Source organism: Carassius auratus, unplaced genomic scaffold, assembly GCF_003368295.1.
Source record: "Carassius auratus strain Wakin unplaced genomic scaffold, ASM336829v1 scaf_tig00023401, whole genome shotgun sequence".
Classification (NCBI taxonomy): Eukaryota; Metazoa; Chordata; class Actinopteri; order Cypriniformes; family Cyprinidae; genus Carassius; species Carassius auratus.
The window spans coordinates 306-16306 of record NW_020525266.1 but is presented as its reverse complement, the minus strand read 5'-3'; the positions used below and the strand labels follow the sequence as shown (position 1 = coordinate 16306).

Below are 16001 nucleotides of genomic sequence, written 5' to 3'. Positions count from 1 at the left end.
TAACGAACGCAAGTTGGCCTCTTAACTGACATAAAAATGTGGATGTATCTAACATGTAGAGGGATGTTAGGGAGGACAGCTGAAACTGTCAGATGTCACTTAGACCAGCGGTTCTCAATTCCAGTCCTCGAGCCCCCTGCTCTTCACATTTTGTATGTTTCTCGTATAGCTTCAGACATTTGTTCCATTCAAACGTAAGTGCCCTGAGAAGTGGACATCACGACATCCCTCCGTGATTCAAGTTCAAAGCGTATGTGTACGTTCAGTTCAAAGTGACTAACACAGAGGTATACAGAGGTATATGATGTCACACTTGTCCATGTGTGAAGACGTTGCGCAGCGCAAATACGTGAACCAATGTTCCAAAGTGAAGTAAACTTCGACGGATTTCCCCTGCTCAGGGAGTGGGGAGCAATGAACACTGTGTAGGGACCATGTCAATCGCAAGGAGCTCACTTCTAATGAGCTGATTATCCAAATCAGGTGTGCTAACAAAGAGAGACATGCAAAATATGCAGACCTTTGGGGAGCGAGGACTGGAATGGAGAACCGCTTCCTTATTCTTTAAGTCAGTGTGAGAAAAAGAGGTGAGAAGTTGTCTGCGTGACCCGAGTGATGCAAGGTAGTGCAAAGGTGCAAGCCCAGAGGAGGGACGGCCTCTTTGCATCAAGCCGGTCATTCGCAGCTATGCTCGTCATTCTTGAAAGACCAGGGGAATTAGCTCAAATGGTAGAGTGCTCGCTTAGCATGCGAGAGGTAGCGGGATCGATGCCCGCATTCTCCAAGTTGGCTCCTGCCCTTTTACTCACACATCCCTAAATCAGTGGTTTTCAATCCTGTCCTGGATGCATCCCTGCCCTGCACATTTTGCATTTCCCCTCATCTAACACACCAGTTTCAAATCATCAGCTCATTAATAGAGACTGCAAGACCTGATTTGGGTGTGTCTAATAAGGGAGACATACGAAATGTTCAGGACAGGGTTGCCTCCAGGAAAAGGTTTGAAAACCATTGCCCTAAAGAGACCGACTGAGCACTGACGCAATGCTGCGACACTCCCACGTTAGCTTTTTTTGGGGCTCACAGCTGCCAAAAAGTATTTCAGACATGGTCCTGTGCAAATTGGTTGCAAAACATTGCCATTTTACACACAGTTCCCTAAAGCAGTGGTTTTCAAACCTGTCCTGGAGGCACCCCTGCCCTACACATTTTGAATGTTTCCCTCATCTATCACACCTGTTTCAAATCATCAACTCATTGATAGAGACCGCAAGACCTTATTTGGGTGTGTCTAATAAGGCAGACAATCAAACTGTGCAGGGCAGGGGTGCCTCCAGGACAGGTTTGAGAACCACTGCCCTAAAGAGACCAACTGAGCACCGATGCAATGCTGCCACAGTCTCTACGTTAGTTAATTTTTTTGGACTCAAAGCTGCCAAAAAGTATTTCAGACATGGTCCTGCGCAAATTGGTTGCAAAAAGTGGTCCCACCGCGATTTGAACTCGGATCACTGGATTCAGAGTGCTAACCATTACACCATGAAACCTTACCTGGAGCAGCCGTTGCTCACAGGGCCACAAAGACTGTCACCAGTGCCAAACTAGTGCTGTTTTTTTCTTTTCCTGCGGCAAGAAAGCACACAGGTTCCACCGAGATTCGAACTCAGATCGCTGGATTCAAACTAACGCTCTCCCAACTGAGCTATTTCGGCCACAACAAGCTCCTGCTTAGCAAGCAGGGATTTCAGTGAGATCACCCTACTCTTTGTCACAGGAGAAGAGCAGAGCAGAGATGAGCCCCCAGACAATAAAAACAGCTGGCCAGTACGGGGATCGAACACGCAACCTTGGCATTATTAGCACCACGCTCTAACCAGCTGAGCTAACCGGCCTCCCTTCGCCATCTGTCTCTACCCGATTGAATAAAAAACTGCCTCAATGTTAATGAACGCAACGAGACAACAAAGCTTCACGTTTTATCCCGACCAAGGGCTCGTCCGGGATTTGAACCTGGGACCTCTCGCACCCAAAGCGAGAATCATACCCCTAGACCAACTAGCCTTCCTGTGCTGTGCAGAGAAAAAAGAGCTACTGCAGCATCAATAAAAGAAGGAACATGAACTAACGTGGAAGCAATCAAAGACCTCGAGACAGTGTTAAAGGCTAACGAACGCAAGTTGGCCTCTTAACTGACCTAAAAATGTGGCTGTATCTAACATGTAGAGGGATGTTAGGGAGGACAGCTGAAACTGTCAGATGTCACTTAGACCAGCGGTTCTCAATTCCAGTCCTCGAGCCCCCTGCTCTTCACATTTTGTATGTTTCTCGTATAGCTTCAGACATTTGTTCCATTCAAACGTAAGTGCCCTGAGAAGTGGACATCACATGACATCCCTCCGTGATTCAAGTTCAAAGCGTATGTGTACGTTCAGTTCAAAGTGACTAACACAGAGGTGTACAGAGGTATATGATGTCACACTTGTCCATGTGTGAAGACGTTGCGCAGCGCAAATCCGTGAACCAATGTTCCAAAGTGAAGTAAACTTCGACGGATTTCCCCTGCTCAGGGAGTGGGGAGCAATGAACACTGTGTAGGGACCATGTCAATCGCAAGGAGCTCACTTCTAATGAGCTGATTATCCGAATCAGGTGTGCTAACAAAGAGAGACATGCAAAATATGCAGACCTTTGGGGAGCGAGGACTGGAATGGAGAACCGCTTCCTTATTCTTTAAGTCAGTGTGAGAAAAAAGAGGTGAGAAGTTGTCTGCGTGACCCGAGTGATGCAAGGTAGTCTGCATAATACAAGAATCCGCACATGCATACTGGCGTAACAAGACCGAGAAGGTCCTTTAACACAAAAGCTAAATCTCTTTGTTAATTCAACAACACAATCGCGGCCAGTGCAAAGGTGCAAGCCCAGAGGAGGGACGGCCTCTTTGCATCAAGCCGGTCATTCGCAGCTATGCTCGTCATTCTTGAAAGGCCAGGGGAATTAGCTCAAATGGTAGAGCGCTCGCTGCGCAAAGGAAGGGGTCCAATCTTTGAGCCCCGCCCGCAAGCGAAAAAGACGCAGAACACGTGAAAACGCCGAAAGATTTCCCCTGCTGCAATACTCGGGGTATATTTCTCTTCGTTTTGAAGAGTTTTAATTACATGTGAGACAACTCTACCCTCCGCGGCCTGGATTCGATCCCGTGCTCTCTCGGATGAGCCGTGACGTCATATGTCCTCGACGTGTATTTTTAAGCATGCAATAAACCGAGACTTTTATTTTGTTATCTATGACATACAATTGATTGATTTTATATTACATAGATTTGTGTGTGTGTATTTAAATGTTTGTGTTTAAATAAAATTAATAAAAAACGTTTCTTCAAATACGTTTTGTGTGTGTGGATATGATTTGATTGATATGATTTAGCAGATTTTTTTTATCTTATCAAAAAATGTTCTATTAAAATTAGTACAAACACATACTGTACATACACAGAATATAAAAAGCACAATACGAAAGAGTGGGCCCAAGTAATATATACAAAATGTTTTATTAAAATGAACACACACACATACATACACACAATATAAAAAAAATTATGAAAAGAGTGGGCCCATATAATATAAACAATATTTATATATACAGGAAAGATATTATGTACTACTTATATAAAAAAATATATATGAAAAGAGTGGGCCCATATAATATATACAAAATATACACATTATTTACAATGGAGGCGGAGTTTGTCATTTATTTCGCCTGCGGCTGTTCTGCCAACCAATCATCTAAAGTTTTTCCATTAGAGGAGCGTGAGCAAAATGTGGCATTCCCATATCGGCTATGACCAAACTCTTTAGTTTTGGGCTGCCCACATTTGCTGCATGTGTTAAAAGTAACCCCTCGCACATACTTCCTCTTATGGACTCCGCTTTCCGTCTCCAGGGCCCTCCGGCGCCTGTTCCTCTGGGTGTAACGGGACACAGGAGCAGCAGGCGCTGGAGCAGGCGCTGGAGCAGGGGCTGGAGCAGGCGCTGGAGCAGGCGCTGGAGCAGGCACTGGAGCAGGCACTGGAGCAGACACTGGAGCAGACACTTGAGCAGGCACTGGAGCAGGCACTGGAGCAGACACTGGTGCAGGCACTGGAGCAGGCACTTGAGCAGGCACTTGAGCAGGCACTGGAGCAGGCACTTGAGCAGGCACTTGAGCAGGCACTTGAGCAGGCACTTGAGCAGGCACTGGAGCAGACACTGGAGCAGACACTGGAGCAGACACTGGAGCAGGCACTGGAGCAGGCACTGGAGCAGGCGGAGCTGGGCCTGGACCGGATGTCAAAGCACCAGCAGATGGAATCACTATTGACACAGTCATGTCTGGGTTAAGCACTAGTGTGCCTAACAGTGACCCAGGTGCTGAAATGGGCTGCACAACTCCTGCTGCTGTGGGGACGGGTGCGATAGGGCACTCCCTTTTGGCAGCAGCGGGCCGGCGACCCGGTCGCAGAATTGGAGCCTGTCCTTCTCGATTTGGCGGAAGGATAAATTGATGTTTTGGGCCTGATGTTGATGGCACGTCATCCAATTTTTCCCTCGGCAGAGGAAGCTGCACATCAGCCACATCTATTGGGTCAGATGGAGTCAGTCCCTGGACGAGGACACTCAATTCCTGATTCTTCTGCTGCCGTTGAAACCTGAAAGTAAATTACTTGTAAAATATATATATATATATATATATATATATATATATGTGTATTTGTGTGTGTGTACAGAAGTATTCAGTTCACTGGAACCAAATAATGTGCCTTGCTTACCACTGAATGAGTGTCCTCTGGTTCAGCTCAAACAGTTGGATCATTGTTTCATCCATCAGCCTTTGATTGTTAAGCACCAGCTCTCGGATGTGGTGGTAATCCGAAAGGATTTTAGACCACCTGGGGGTGGAAACTCCAGCCTTCTTGGTCGGTGACTTGTGTAAAGCACACAGCTTCATACAAATGGCCTCAACCAAGCGGCTGGTGCTGGGCCACTGTGCTGGACCCCCAGGATGTCCAATCAGACACCGTTTCACACTCTCCACACCCGGTGTGACTCCGGACCGCTTCGGTGCCTTAAAGCGCCCATGTGTCAGCTGAGGCTGATGTCGAGGCTGATAGTTGACCCGCTGTTTATCAACATCAGGGAGAGCGGTCCACAGCTGGATGGCCTCTGTAACCTGCAGGTCGGTGAGGTAAGGAGCCTCACGAAGACCCACCAGGAAACCAGCCAGATCCTGGACCTTGTCCCACCCAGCGATGCCATCAGGTCCAATGACTGCTCCCTAGTAAATGCAGATTAGTGTTAATATACACTTCCAGTCAAAAGCCTTTGAACAGAAATATTTTTGACATTTTTTAAAGAATTCTGCTCAACAAGCCTGCATTTATTTTATTCAAAATACAGCAAAAGCCATTATATTGTGAAATAATTTTACTATTTAAAATAAAAATGCTTTCTATTTGAATATAGTTTAAAGTGTAATTTATTCCTGTGATGCACAGCTGTATTTTCAGCATCATTCCTCCAGTCTTCAGTGTCACATGATCTTCAGAAATTTGTTGTTCTAGAAACCTTTTTTTATTGATATTATTATCAATATTTAAAACAGTTGTGTACATTTTGTTCAAGATTCTTTGATGAATAGAAGGATCCAAGATAAGAATTTATCTGTAATAAAAAGCTTTTTTAATATTATACACTATACCCTTCAAAAGTGTGGAGTCAGAACATTTAAATCATTATATATTTATTATTAAATTATAGAAATTAATACTTTTATTTAGCAAGGACGCATTAAATTGATGATAAAGACATTTATAATCTTACAATATACACTGAACTTTCTATTCATCAAAGAAACCTAAACAAAAATCTCTAGAAGCTATTTTTAACCTTATAATAATAATAATAATAATAAAGTAAAAAAAAACAAAAAAAAAAACTTGCTTGTAGTGTATGTGGAATAAAACGAGACTGAAACGAAATAAAGCCCTTAGAGTGTCGTACCTGAGCCTCGCCGGAGACACTGCTTCCAGTGTCAGATGTCTGTGACAGCACTGAAGAGGCAGGGGCGAGATGCTGTCCCTCTCCTCCAGATGATGTGGACGGCTCAGCCAGTGATGGTGGGGACTGAGGCAGAGGCAAAGATGAGGGGGTGTTTCTGAGGCAGGGGTCATCCTCATACAGCACTGGAACTGTGATGTCCTCCATGCTCTCTTCCTCAAACCCCTCATCTAGCAGGTCCTGATCATCAACCTCCTCCACCAACCGGTCTTCCTCCTCTGGGTTCTGGAGCACTGGAGTCAGTGTTTTGCCAGTCTGGCTGTAAAGGTACTCGATTCCCAGCAATTCACCTACAATAATAAAATAATAAAAAAAGTGTTCTTAATAATTGATCAAGTACATTGGAGGCTCTAATACTCTAATAACTTAATAGAATATTGCAAAAGAAATAATTAAATGTCTTACCTGTATATGCTCCAGGAGGGCGATAGCGCTCATCCCAGGGCTTCCCAAAGACTGTTCGGCTAAGCCGGTCAACAGCCTCGCTCATGGCACTGCCATATGTCCGAATGGAGGACGCCCGTTTTATGGCGTCTTCCATTCGGTCATCATTCCAACGCATCAAGCCCTCAAGGAGATAGGCCTGAAAATGCGCATCGCTGGCACTGGTTCCTAAAAGTTAAATAATATCAAAAAATATATAAAAAAGGGTTTTATGTGTCACATATGTACAATATATGTACTACACATAAGGTGCTCTGAAGTAATTTGTATACTACATTTAATAGAGTTTTGTAACTATATTAAAAATGATTGTAACTTAGTCATGTGTTACTAGTGACTTGTTAGTAAAGACAGCTTTGTCAATGCTTATGACATTAAAAAGTATAATGTAGAGTGTGACATTTATTAATGCGGCATTACTTTAAAGTGATGGAAGCAGTTACAGTGCTTATATTTTCTACAGAAAAATGAATAATCCATATGCATGTAATACCTGGAATAAAACGGTTCAGGTGGAGGTGGAATGACTCCAAGGAGGTAGAGCCACGAGCACACCTGTAGCAGCACAGCTCCACGCCGCCTTTCTTCAGTGTCCCTGTCTTCATGTACAGCGGAAAGTCCTCTGGGTCTTGGATACACTGGACGTGCTTGCGCTGTTCCTTCCATATCTGCTGGATCCGTTCGTGGTCCAGCAGAGGAACTCCCAGGGTGTCCTTCCCATCCGCACTGTCAAACTGATCAATCAGTGACCCAATCAATCTGGTGGTCTCCTCCACCCCCCTGGTCCTCCTCCGGCAGTGCAGTGCCAACTCCCTCCGGGTAATGCGAGCACTGACCGCCTTTTCTGAGATGTGGCCAGTCTTCTTTGCCGCCAGGTCACCCTCTTTTGCGGAGCGAAGAGCAGCCACATCCTCTGGATCCCACTGAAAGATGCACGTGGACAGACGTGCCATGAAGATCCCATAGAGCGGATGAGCCTCTGTCGTGACACCTGCAGCAAATCGCCGCATGAAGTGCCAGATGTCGAGGCGCACTACAAGCTCATCCCACTCCAAAAACATGATCTTCACCCGCGATTGGCCGTACTGACTGCAGCAGTCCCTGTCCACGTACATCACTTTTGGGGCTGCCTCTCCTGCCTCTCGGTAGCGTTTCATCAGACCAGCTGCCATGGAGTCCAGTCCATGTCCCTCGGCAGCTGTCAGCACAGAGACAAGGACCTGGCCGTGTTCGTTTCCGACATTTGTGCACCAGGCAGCTGTTCCTGAAGCAGCACCGGCAAGTTTCTTTGTGACCTATTGGGAAAAATAAAAGAGTAAAAAAAATGTGCCATATCTGTGCCATATCCGTGCCATATCCATATCTGGCAAATTTCTGGATATAAACAGGGCTTTGATACCTTTTTTGTCGAATCCATCTTGAGAACACAGCCAAAGACAGATGTTAATTTGGCCTTGACCTCGTGCAGTCGCCCCAGAACATCCCTGGCATACACGGCTAACAGCCACTTAGGTTTAGGCAAAGCAGGTAAAAGTGGAGGATCAGCAAACACAGGAGGCTGCACAAGGGAGGACCTTGTGAATGGTTCACAGGCAGTCAGGTACTGCAAGACACGCTGTGTCCATGCCTCACTGTGCTGTTCCATCAGCTTCCTGTAAAGCTGAGTCACACTGTTGCCCAGTGTCCTCTCCCTCATCATCCTCAGCACCCGGTTGTCACATGAGTATCTAAGGAAACAACAGTATAATCATGCAAATGCTTTAGCTGGTAAAAAATAACCCACATAAAAGCACCTAATAATGAATGATTGTCATTATGAATTACCTGTATGTCAGCAAAGCTGGAAACTGACTGCGGTGGCCCATATCCAGCTGTCCTAGGATGTCCTCGGACCAGGCAGGATATTTCTTTTTGCAGCGTTTGCACTCCAGATACTCAGTGGCAAGGTCATACCACCCGTCGATGTCCAAGACCTTACGCACGGTACGGTAAATTCCTGCCGCAGTTAGTCTGTGCCTACCACAGTCTGGGCGAACACAGACGAGAGGAAATAACCACATCTTCAGCGTTATCCATAAGAAAAGGGGCCGACAGAAGAAGAGGTCAGGTGAGGCAGGGGGCTGAGTGTTTATTAAAGGGGGCTGAGGAGGATACCACCAAAGTTTCAGCTGGGACACTAGTTCTGGCTTGCCGGTTCGTGGGTTGGCCTTAAACAGTGTGTTCCGGATCCACTCATGCTGGAAAGGTGGAAGTTGATCTTTCCAGTGACTTGGAAGCTCAGCTGGTGGCCGGTGATGTGAAGGAGCTGGTGCCTTGGCAGTTTCCACTGATGGAGATGGAGCAGCACAGTCCTCTGAGTGAATAGTAAAAAAAAAAAACAATAAGGATGACTGTTGCATTTGATAGTAATATGCCATAAATGCAGCGCACAAACAACCTGCAAAGCACAATTTTTGGACAAGTATTCATAATTATTATGTTATTTTTAGGAACGAGAGTGAAGAAAGTGGTACTAGTGTTAAGGAAGCACATAACCCAGCATACACTTTATTAATTTAAGGAGAATGGAATCAGTGCAGCTGACTGAGAATGAGGATCAGATGGAATGGAGGAAGGAAAATGTGGTGTGATGAATTAAGTGTAAAGCAACGAAGCCCACGGACATGAAGCATACACACAGATAGAGTAAGGAAAAACTGTTCCTCTAATCATTAGAACAATGAATCTCCACCATCCTGTCTGCTCAGGGGGAGATGAAGAGTGAGTGAGAAGAGCAAGCGGTGTGAAAAAGTTATCTAGTGATTATCTAACAACGGGTAAGTTCGGAAACGCAAATAAATACACTGACACCTTTGGACATCCTTACGGTTTTGAAGAAGTGCACTCAAGAAAGCATCCCGCTTGAGGCATGACATGACATAATTCTGTATTGTAAACAAAAAATATTTTAAAATGTTGATTATTTTCCCCCAAGAAATAACGCTTCTCATTGTGTTTTTACAAAACATTCTTGTAATATTTGCATTTGTGTCATATGCCACACCTGTATTTAGCTGTGCTTCACATTGTGATGCAGCAAATACCAGCTCCTCATCGTCATCTTCAGCAGTGGGAACGGACTTGCCTGGAGCACAAATGTTAAAACTATCATTGTGAACAATACACAGAGACAAACATATGTAAGATGGTGCTTACTTACCAGTAGCGAAAAGCTGTATCGGGGTCAAATGTTTGGCTGGGGGTTCTGCTGCTGGAGGAGGTAAAGTGGACTGCAATAATGGATCTGGAAACAGCAAGTTGACAAGTTTGCCATAATGATAAATTAATATATGAAGAAATGCTGTAGGTAAAATTCTATATTCACACTCCTACTCACAGGGTTTAACTGGTGACGTGAGTTTTTTCGCCAGCTGTGAAGGAGACAAATTTTTGCCACGCGCCAACAGCGCTTTCACAGTTGCGGTCTTCTGTACACCAGTTTGGATAGGTGCAGGTGGAGGTGCAGTGGTTGCAGAAGCACTGGAGGTTGCAGCGTGAGGTGCAGGCTGACGTACGCTGGTGACCACAGCAGAAGCCCGTCTTTTCAGGACATATGTCTTGAAAATGGCCATGTTGGTTTTGGGCCTGGCATCTGCCTTAATGAGGTACCTGATGAGGGCTTGAGCCTCCTTGCTCTGGTCCTCATAAACATCTTTCATGGAGCGGCCCTGGAAGTCACCAAACTCCACCATCAAGCAGCCCTGGTCTCCAGTTGCCCGGGCTTCTGCCTGCATTTCCTGCTTCCTCTGATACTTTTCCACTTCTTCTGCCATCTCTCTAATTTGAGAAGTGTACTGTAGGAACAGTTGTTTATTTTGTGACAGGGGTGTTGCCTGCGCTGTCTCAGTGGAAATGCTGAGCACCAAATACACGGCATACCCCAGAGAGTTTTCCAGGAGCCATCTAAATCTCTGGCCCTGGTACTTCCCAAACTGAAGTTTGCAGTGAGCCAGTACTAAAAACTGGTCACTGGGGTCTCCACCGTTCGTGCTGACAAAAGTACTGGCCTCTGACAGCACCTCCTCCTTAGGTTTGGCCCTTCCAGACTCCAAATTTTCAAGGCGCTTCGCCTCCGCCGAAGGCGCCATGAGGAGTCGGCTTGATGTTGCCGATTGGCGTTGAAAAGAGGGATATGCATACATTTTCTGGAATGAAAATCAGAAAAAGACTACTATCTTTTGCAATCTGAAAGACACCTGTATGTTAAGTGTGTAACAATAATTTAACAAGCTACGCATAAACTATATTACTGTGGTAATAAACTTGGCCATGACATAAACTGTCCTGAAGATGAGTTTTCTACAAAGGACAGGAATCCCTGACATATAAAATATGTAATGTCAGTATGAAGTCTGAAATTTCCTTTTATTTCCAATGCTTTCATCTTAAACCATGACTACACACACCAGGCTATAAAATATTACATTAAATATATAATACTTCAAAAGTGGTCATCTTACCCCAGGGTTACACCAGGTGCTTTTACCTCTTAAAATCTCAGCCATTTTTCAGTGTTTTTAACTTTCTGGTCTACCCAAATTAAAATGAGCACTATTCCCATATACTTTTGCTCATATGGATACATTTGGCCTTTTTTGTTTGTTTTTAGTTAAGACTCTCAATGTTTTATTTATAAAAAAGTCATTATTATATTATTTTAGAAAATATACATTTATTTCTTGGTAAATGCATTTTTCCATATCTCCACAACAATTTGGTAACGATTTTTACAATCAAAATGTGTGTGTGTTATTATGTGTTATAACCAAATGTAAATGTAAATAGTTTAATCGATATTTTCATTCATAGGACCCAGAAACCATGACTTCTTAGACAATACACACATCATTGTTGACAGTAGCATAGCTTAATTAGCTGACGGTCGATAACTTTAACTTATCTGATCATTTATCATGTGAAAAGTTACAGGTTCACAGGTACTGAAGAAAGGATGAACTGTATGCTAGCTAGCTATACTGACACGATTCGTTTTCAAAAAATACACACTGTATATTAACCAATAATGACCAGTTTTCAATGAATGAAGTAATAGCCTTACCTTTAACAAAGATGACAATGACAACGACCGGCGATTGGTCAAAAGGAGGCCACGGGAGAGAAACGCGATTGGAGGAAAGTAATCAACGGAAGAGAAACGCGATTGGAGGAAAGTAATCAACGGAAGAGAAACGCGATTGGAGGAAAGTAATCAACGGAAGAGAAACGCGATTGGAGGAAAGTAATCAACGGAAGAGAAACGCGATTAATCAAAAGTAAGCCACAGGCGAAACGCGATTTGTCAAAAGTAAGCCACAGGTGAAACGCGATTGGTTCATGTGGGCTTACTTTGGGCTTACTTCGGCTCAGTTGGTGGAAAGCAGTAGGCGTGCGAGAGGTAGCGGGATCGATGCCCGCATTCTCCAAGTTGGCTCATGCCCTTTTACTCACACATCCCTAAATCAGTGGTTTTCAATCCTGTCCTGGAGGCATCCCTGCCCTGCACATTTTGCATTTCCCCTCATCTAACACACCCGTTTCAAATCATCAGCTCATTAATAGAGACTGCAAGACCTGATTTGGGTGTGTCTAGCACTGACGCAATGCTGCGACACTCCCACGTTAGCTTTTTTTGGGTCTCACAGCTGCCAAAAAGTATTTCAGACATGGTCCTGTGCAAATTGGTTGCAAAACATTGCCATTTTACACACAGTTCCCTAAAGCAGTGGTTTTCAAACCTGTCCTGGAGGCACCCCTGCCCTACACATTTTGAATGTTTCCCTCATCTATCACACCTGTTTCAAATCATCAACTCATTGATAGAGACCGCAAGACCTTATTTGGGTGTGTCTAATAAGGCAGACAATCAAACTGTGCAGCGCAGGGGTGCCTCCAGGACAGGTTTGAGAACCACTGCCCTAAAGAGACCGACTGGGCATCGATGCAATGCTGCCACAGTCTCTACGTTAGTTAATTTTTTTGGACTCAAAGCTGCCAAAAAGTATTTCAGACATGGTCCTGCGCAAATTGGTTGCAAAAAGCGGTCCCACCGCGATTTGAACTCAGATCACTGGATTCAGAGTGCTAACCATTACACCATGAAACCTTACCTGGAGCAGCCGTTGCTCACAGGGCCACAAAGACTGTCACCAGTGCCAAACTAGTGCTGTTTTTTTCTTTTCCTGCGGCAAGAAAGCACACAGGTTCCACCGAGATTTGAACTCAGATCGCTGGATTCAAAGTCCAGAGTGCTGACCATTACACCATGGAACCGAAACTGCTTGTTTGGTGGCCAACTGGGAAAAAGATAGCTCCGTGGCAGTGGGGAAGCAGTTATACAGAGAAGTTGGAACCCAGTGATTTTTGGTCACTGGCCCGCCTCAAAAAACGGAAAAGAGTGGGAGATTTTGCCGAAACCCGGGATCGAACCAGGAACCTTTAGATCTTCAGTCTAACGCTCTCCCAACTCCGCCATAGCTGGGGAACAATTGTCTGTATAAGAAGGGGGTGAAGAGGGGAGAGGGAGGAAGAGAAGGCCGAGAAATTCAGGAAATCGCAGGTTCGAATCCACGCTGTCACATAAAGTTATGCGTGTATTTGTTAAAAATCATAAATCGATTGTTTCGTGTCCAAGTTTGATTTTAAAAGTAATGTATTTGAAATTAATTATTGTTTCGTTTCTAAGATTGATTTTGACAGTAATGTTTTTGATTTAATGATTCTTTCGTTTTTAAAATTGATTTTTATTTTATCCTCATTATCATTATCATTAGTCCAAGTGCATTTATTAAGGCAATCATTTTCTGTGGCAGTAGGGACAAAATAACCTCCTTATTACGGCATTCACACTTTATTGTATCATATTACTTACTGCAAAGCTACACGTGACACTGAATTTAACTGTAAACTGAATGTCATTACATTCAATAAAACAAATAAATACAACACACCAGTCAAAGAGAAATATATTTATTAACTATATACATATTTTAAAAAATGTAGGAAAAGTACTAAATTCAATATAAAATTAAGAATTTTAAGTGCACACGCTATATAAAATAAGTACAAAAAATATATAAATATATACATCAAAATCTACACATTTTGGTATTTTACTTTATACTGCTTCCTCTACACATAAACCTTTCTATAATAATAATAATAATAAATAGTTTAACTTTATTTAATATGTATATATATTTCCATATGTATTATAGTGTATTCACATACATACCCACATGTTTATAATAATAATAATAATAATAATAATAATACAAGATAAAAAAAGTGCACAGTATAACTCTTTAACATTAAATATGGCTGGAAGATAAAAAACAGAACAGATCCAACCAAGAGAACAAAATGAATGTATCACACATAAATAAATGAGTTATCTTCTCATAATCTGTAACCACTGCTCCTTCGTAATTGTTTCTTTATTAGGGCAATATATTTTGCCTTTGTACTGGCTATGGCCAGTTTCTTGAGTACGAAATTGGCCACACATTCTGCACGAATTTGCTTTTACAGTGCGATTGTACGATCGTTTGGTTGGAGTGGCTGTGTCATTTGCAGGTGGCTCAGAGGAAATTGCTCCAGGGTTAATGGTGGAAAATGGGGCTGGGCAGGGCACCAGAAACATCTGAGACACAACAGGGGCAGTGGGTGTGTCAGGAACCAATGGGTGTGGTGCTGTCGGCCTGGGACAAATTGTCCTTAGCTGGCTGGACGTGGCTGAACGCTGAAGGTGTACGGCTGATGGCCAGATTGAAGTTGCTTAACTTTAAAGTTGTTACATAACCTTATGAAAATCATTTCAACAAGGCGACAGCAATTAGGCCACTGTGCTGGAGAGCTGCTAGAACCCAAAACACACCTTTTTGTGCTGTCGACACCAGGAGTGAAGACAGCTTTCTTTTTTTGGGACCTAAAACGTCCTGTAAGTAGCCTGTCTTGATGACGAGCAGCATACACCACCCTGTCTTTATCAAATTTGTCCAGGTTCTGCCACAGACCCACAATGGTCGCAACTTGTTGGTTGGTAAGTGTGAGGCTTGTCTGTGTGCGCAGCTCCCCCAGACACTCTGCCAACGCATCCACCCGGTCCATTCCAGGAATGCAGTGTTCGTCAACAGCCTGGAAATATATAACTGTTGGTTAGGTATTTACATGCTGTTAAGTAAGTTTACTGCTTAATGGCAGATAATTAAATGAGTGACAATTCGTATAGAAAAGGAAATTTTACCATTGCTGAGGGCACTGGTGTATCTAAAGGATCCTGGACACTGGGTACTGGTGCAGCTGAAGGAGCCCGGACTGTGAACAATGGTGAATCCTGGACACTGGGCACTGGTGCAGCTGAAGGAGCCCGGACTGTGAACAATGGTGGAGCCTGGACACTGAGAGGTGGTGCAGCTACACTGGGCACTGGTGCAGTTGAAGGAGCCCGGACTCTGAGCAGTGGTGGAGCCTGGACACTGGACACTGGTGCAGCTACACTGGGCAGTGGTGCAGCTGAAGGAGCCCGGACTCTGAGCAGTGGTGGAGCCTGGACACTGGGCAGTGGTGCAGCTGAAGGAGCCCGGACTCTGAGCAGTGGTGGAGCCTGGACACTGGGCACTGGTGCAGCTGAAGTAGCCCGGACTGTGAACAATGGTGGAGCCTGGACACTGGGCAGTGGTGCAGCTGAAGGAGCCCGGACTCTGAGCAGTGGTGGAGACTGGACACTGGGCACTGGTGCAGCTGAAGGAGCCCAGACTCTGAGCAGTGGTGGAGCCTGGACATTGGGCAGTGGTGCAGCTACACTGGGCAGTGGTGCAGCTGAAGGAGCCCGGATTCTGAGCAGTGGTGGAGCCTGGACACTGGGCAGTGGTGGAGTCTGGACACTGGGCAGTGGTGGAGTCTGGACACTGGGCAGTGGTGGAGTCTGGACACTGGGCAATGGTGGAGTTTGGACACTGGGCAGTGGTGGAGTCTGGACACTGGGCAATGGTGGAGTCTGGACACTGGGCAATGGTGGAGTCTGGACACTGGGCAGTGGTGGAGTTTGGACACTGGGCAGTGGTGGAATTTTGACACTGGGCAGTGGTGCAGCTGTAGGAGCCTGGACACTGGGAACTGGTGCAGCTGGTAGAACTGGTGGACCTGAAAGGACTAAGTCATCTGATGCCACAAGATTTGCCACTGTGGCTTCCTCTCCAAAGAAATCAATGAAACCCTCATCCTTTTCCACTTGCTCCTCCACATCTATCTCCTCCAGCAATTGAGAGGTCTATCAGAGGTAGGGCACATGTCCTCCAGGGGCTGACTATTCTGCCTCAACAAGTACTGTACTCCAATGAGCTCCCCTGAGGAAATATTTGTAACAGGAAACATTTTTAATGGAAATTATGCAGAAGGTTTATTTAGAAATGCAGTAAATATTTT

At 44.6% G+C, this 16001-nt stretch overlaps 1 protein-coding gene and 4 non-coding genes across 5 annotated transcripts; 1 reads left to right on the top strand and 4 right to left on the bottom strand.

Annotated features, from left to right (window-relative positions):
- The first annotated feature begins 711 nt into the window (after positions 1-711).
- On the top strand, positions 712-784 carry trnaa-agc (transfer RNA alanine (anticodon AGC)). Its single transcript has one exon. It is a non-coding gene; the product is annotated as a tRNA-Ala (tRNA).
- A 1034-nt stretch (positions 785-1818) lies between these two features.
- Positions 1819-1892, bottom strand: trnai-aau (transfer RNA isoleucine (anticodon AAU)). Its single transcript has one exon. It is a non-coding gene; the product is annotated as a tRNA-Ile (tRNA).
- Positions 1893-1989: 97 nt separating this feature from the next.
- trnap-ugg (transfer RNA proline (anticodon UGG)) lies at positions 1990-2061 on the bottom strand. The gene has a single exon. It is a non-coding gene; the product is annotated as a tRNA-Pro (tRNA).
- A 6569-nt stretch (positions 2062-8630) lies between these two features.
- Positions 8631-10713, bottom strand: LOC113077863 (uncharacterized). The gene is made up of 5 exons (XM_026250131.1): positions 9916-10713; positions 9739-9822; positions 9583-9663; positions 9406-9463; positions 8631-8892 (listed from the first exon to the last, which is right to left on the bottom strand). Exons 1-5 carry the CDS (start codon positions 10664-10666, stop codon positions 8817-8819), a joined length of 1050 nt encoding a protein of 349 aa, XP_026105916.1. The 5' UTR covers positions 10667-10713; the 3' UTR covers positions 8631-8816.
- A 2063-nt stretch (positions 10714-12776) lies between these two features.
- trnaq-uug (transfer RNA glutamine (anticodon UUG)) lies at positions 12777-12848 on the bottom strand. The gene has a single exon. It is a non-coding gene; the product is annotated as a tRNA-Gln (tRNA).
- Between the last annotated feature and the right edge of the window lie 3153 nt (positions 12849-16001).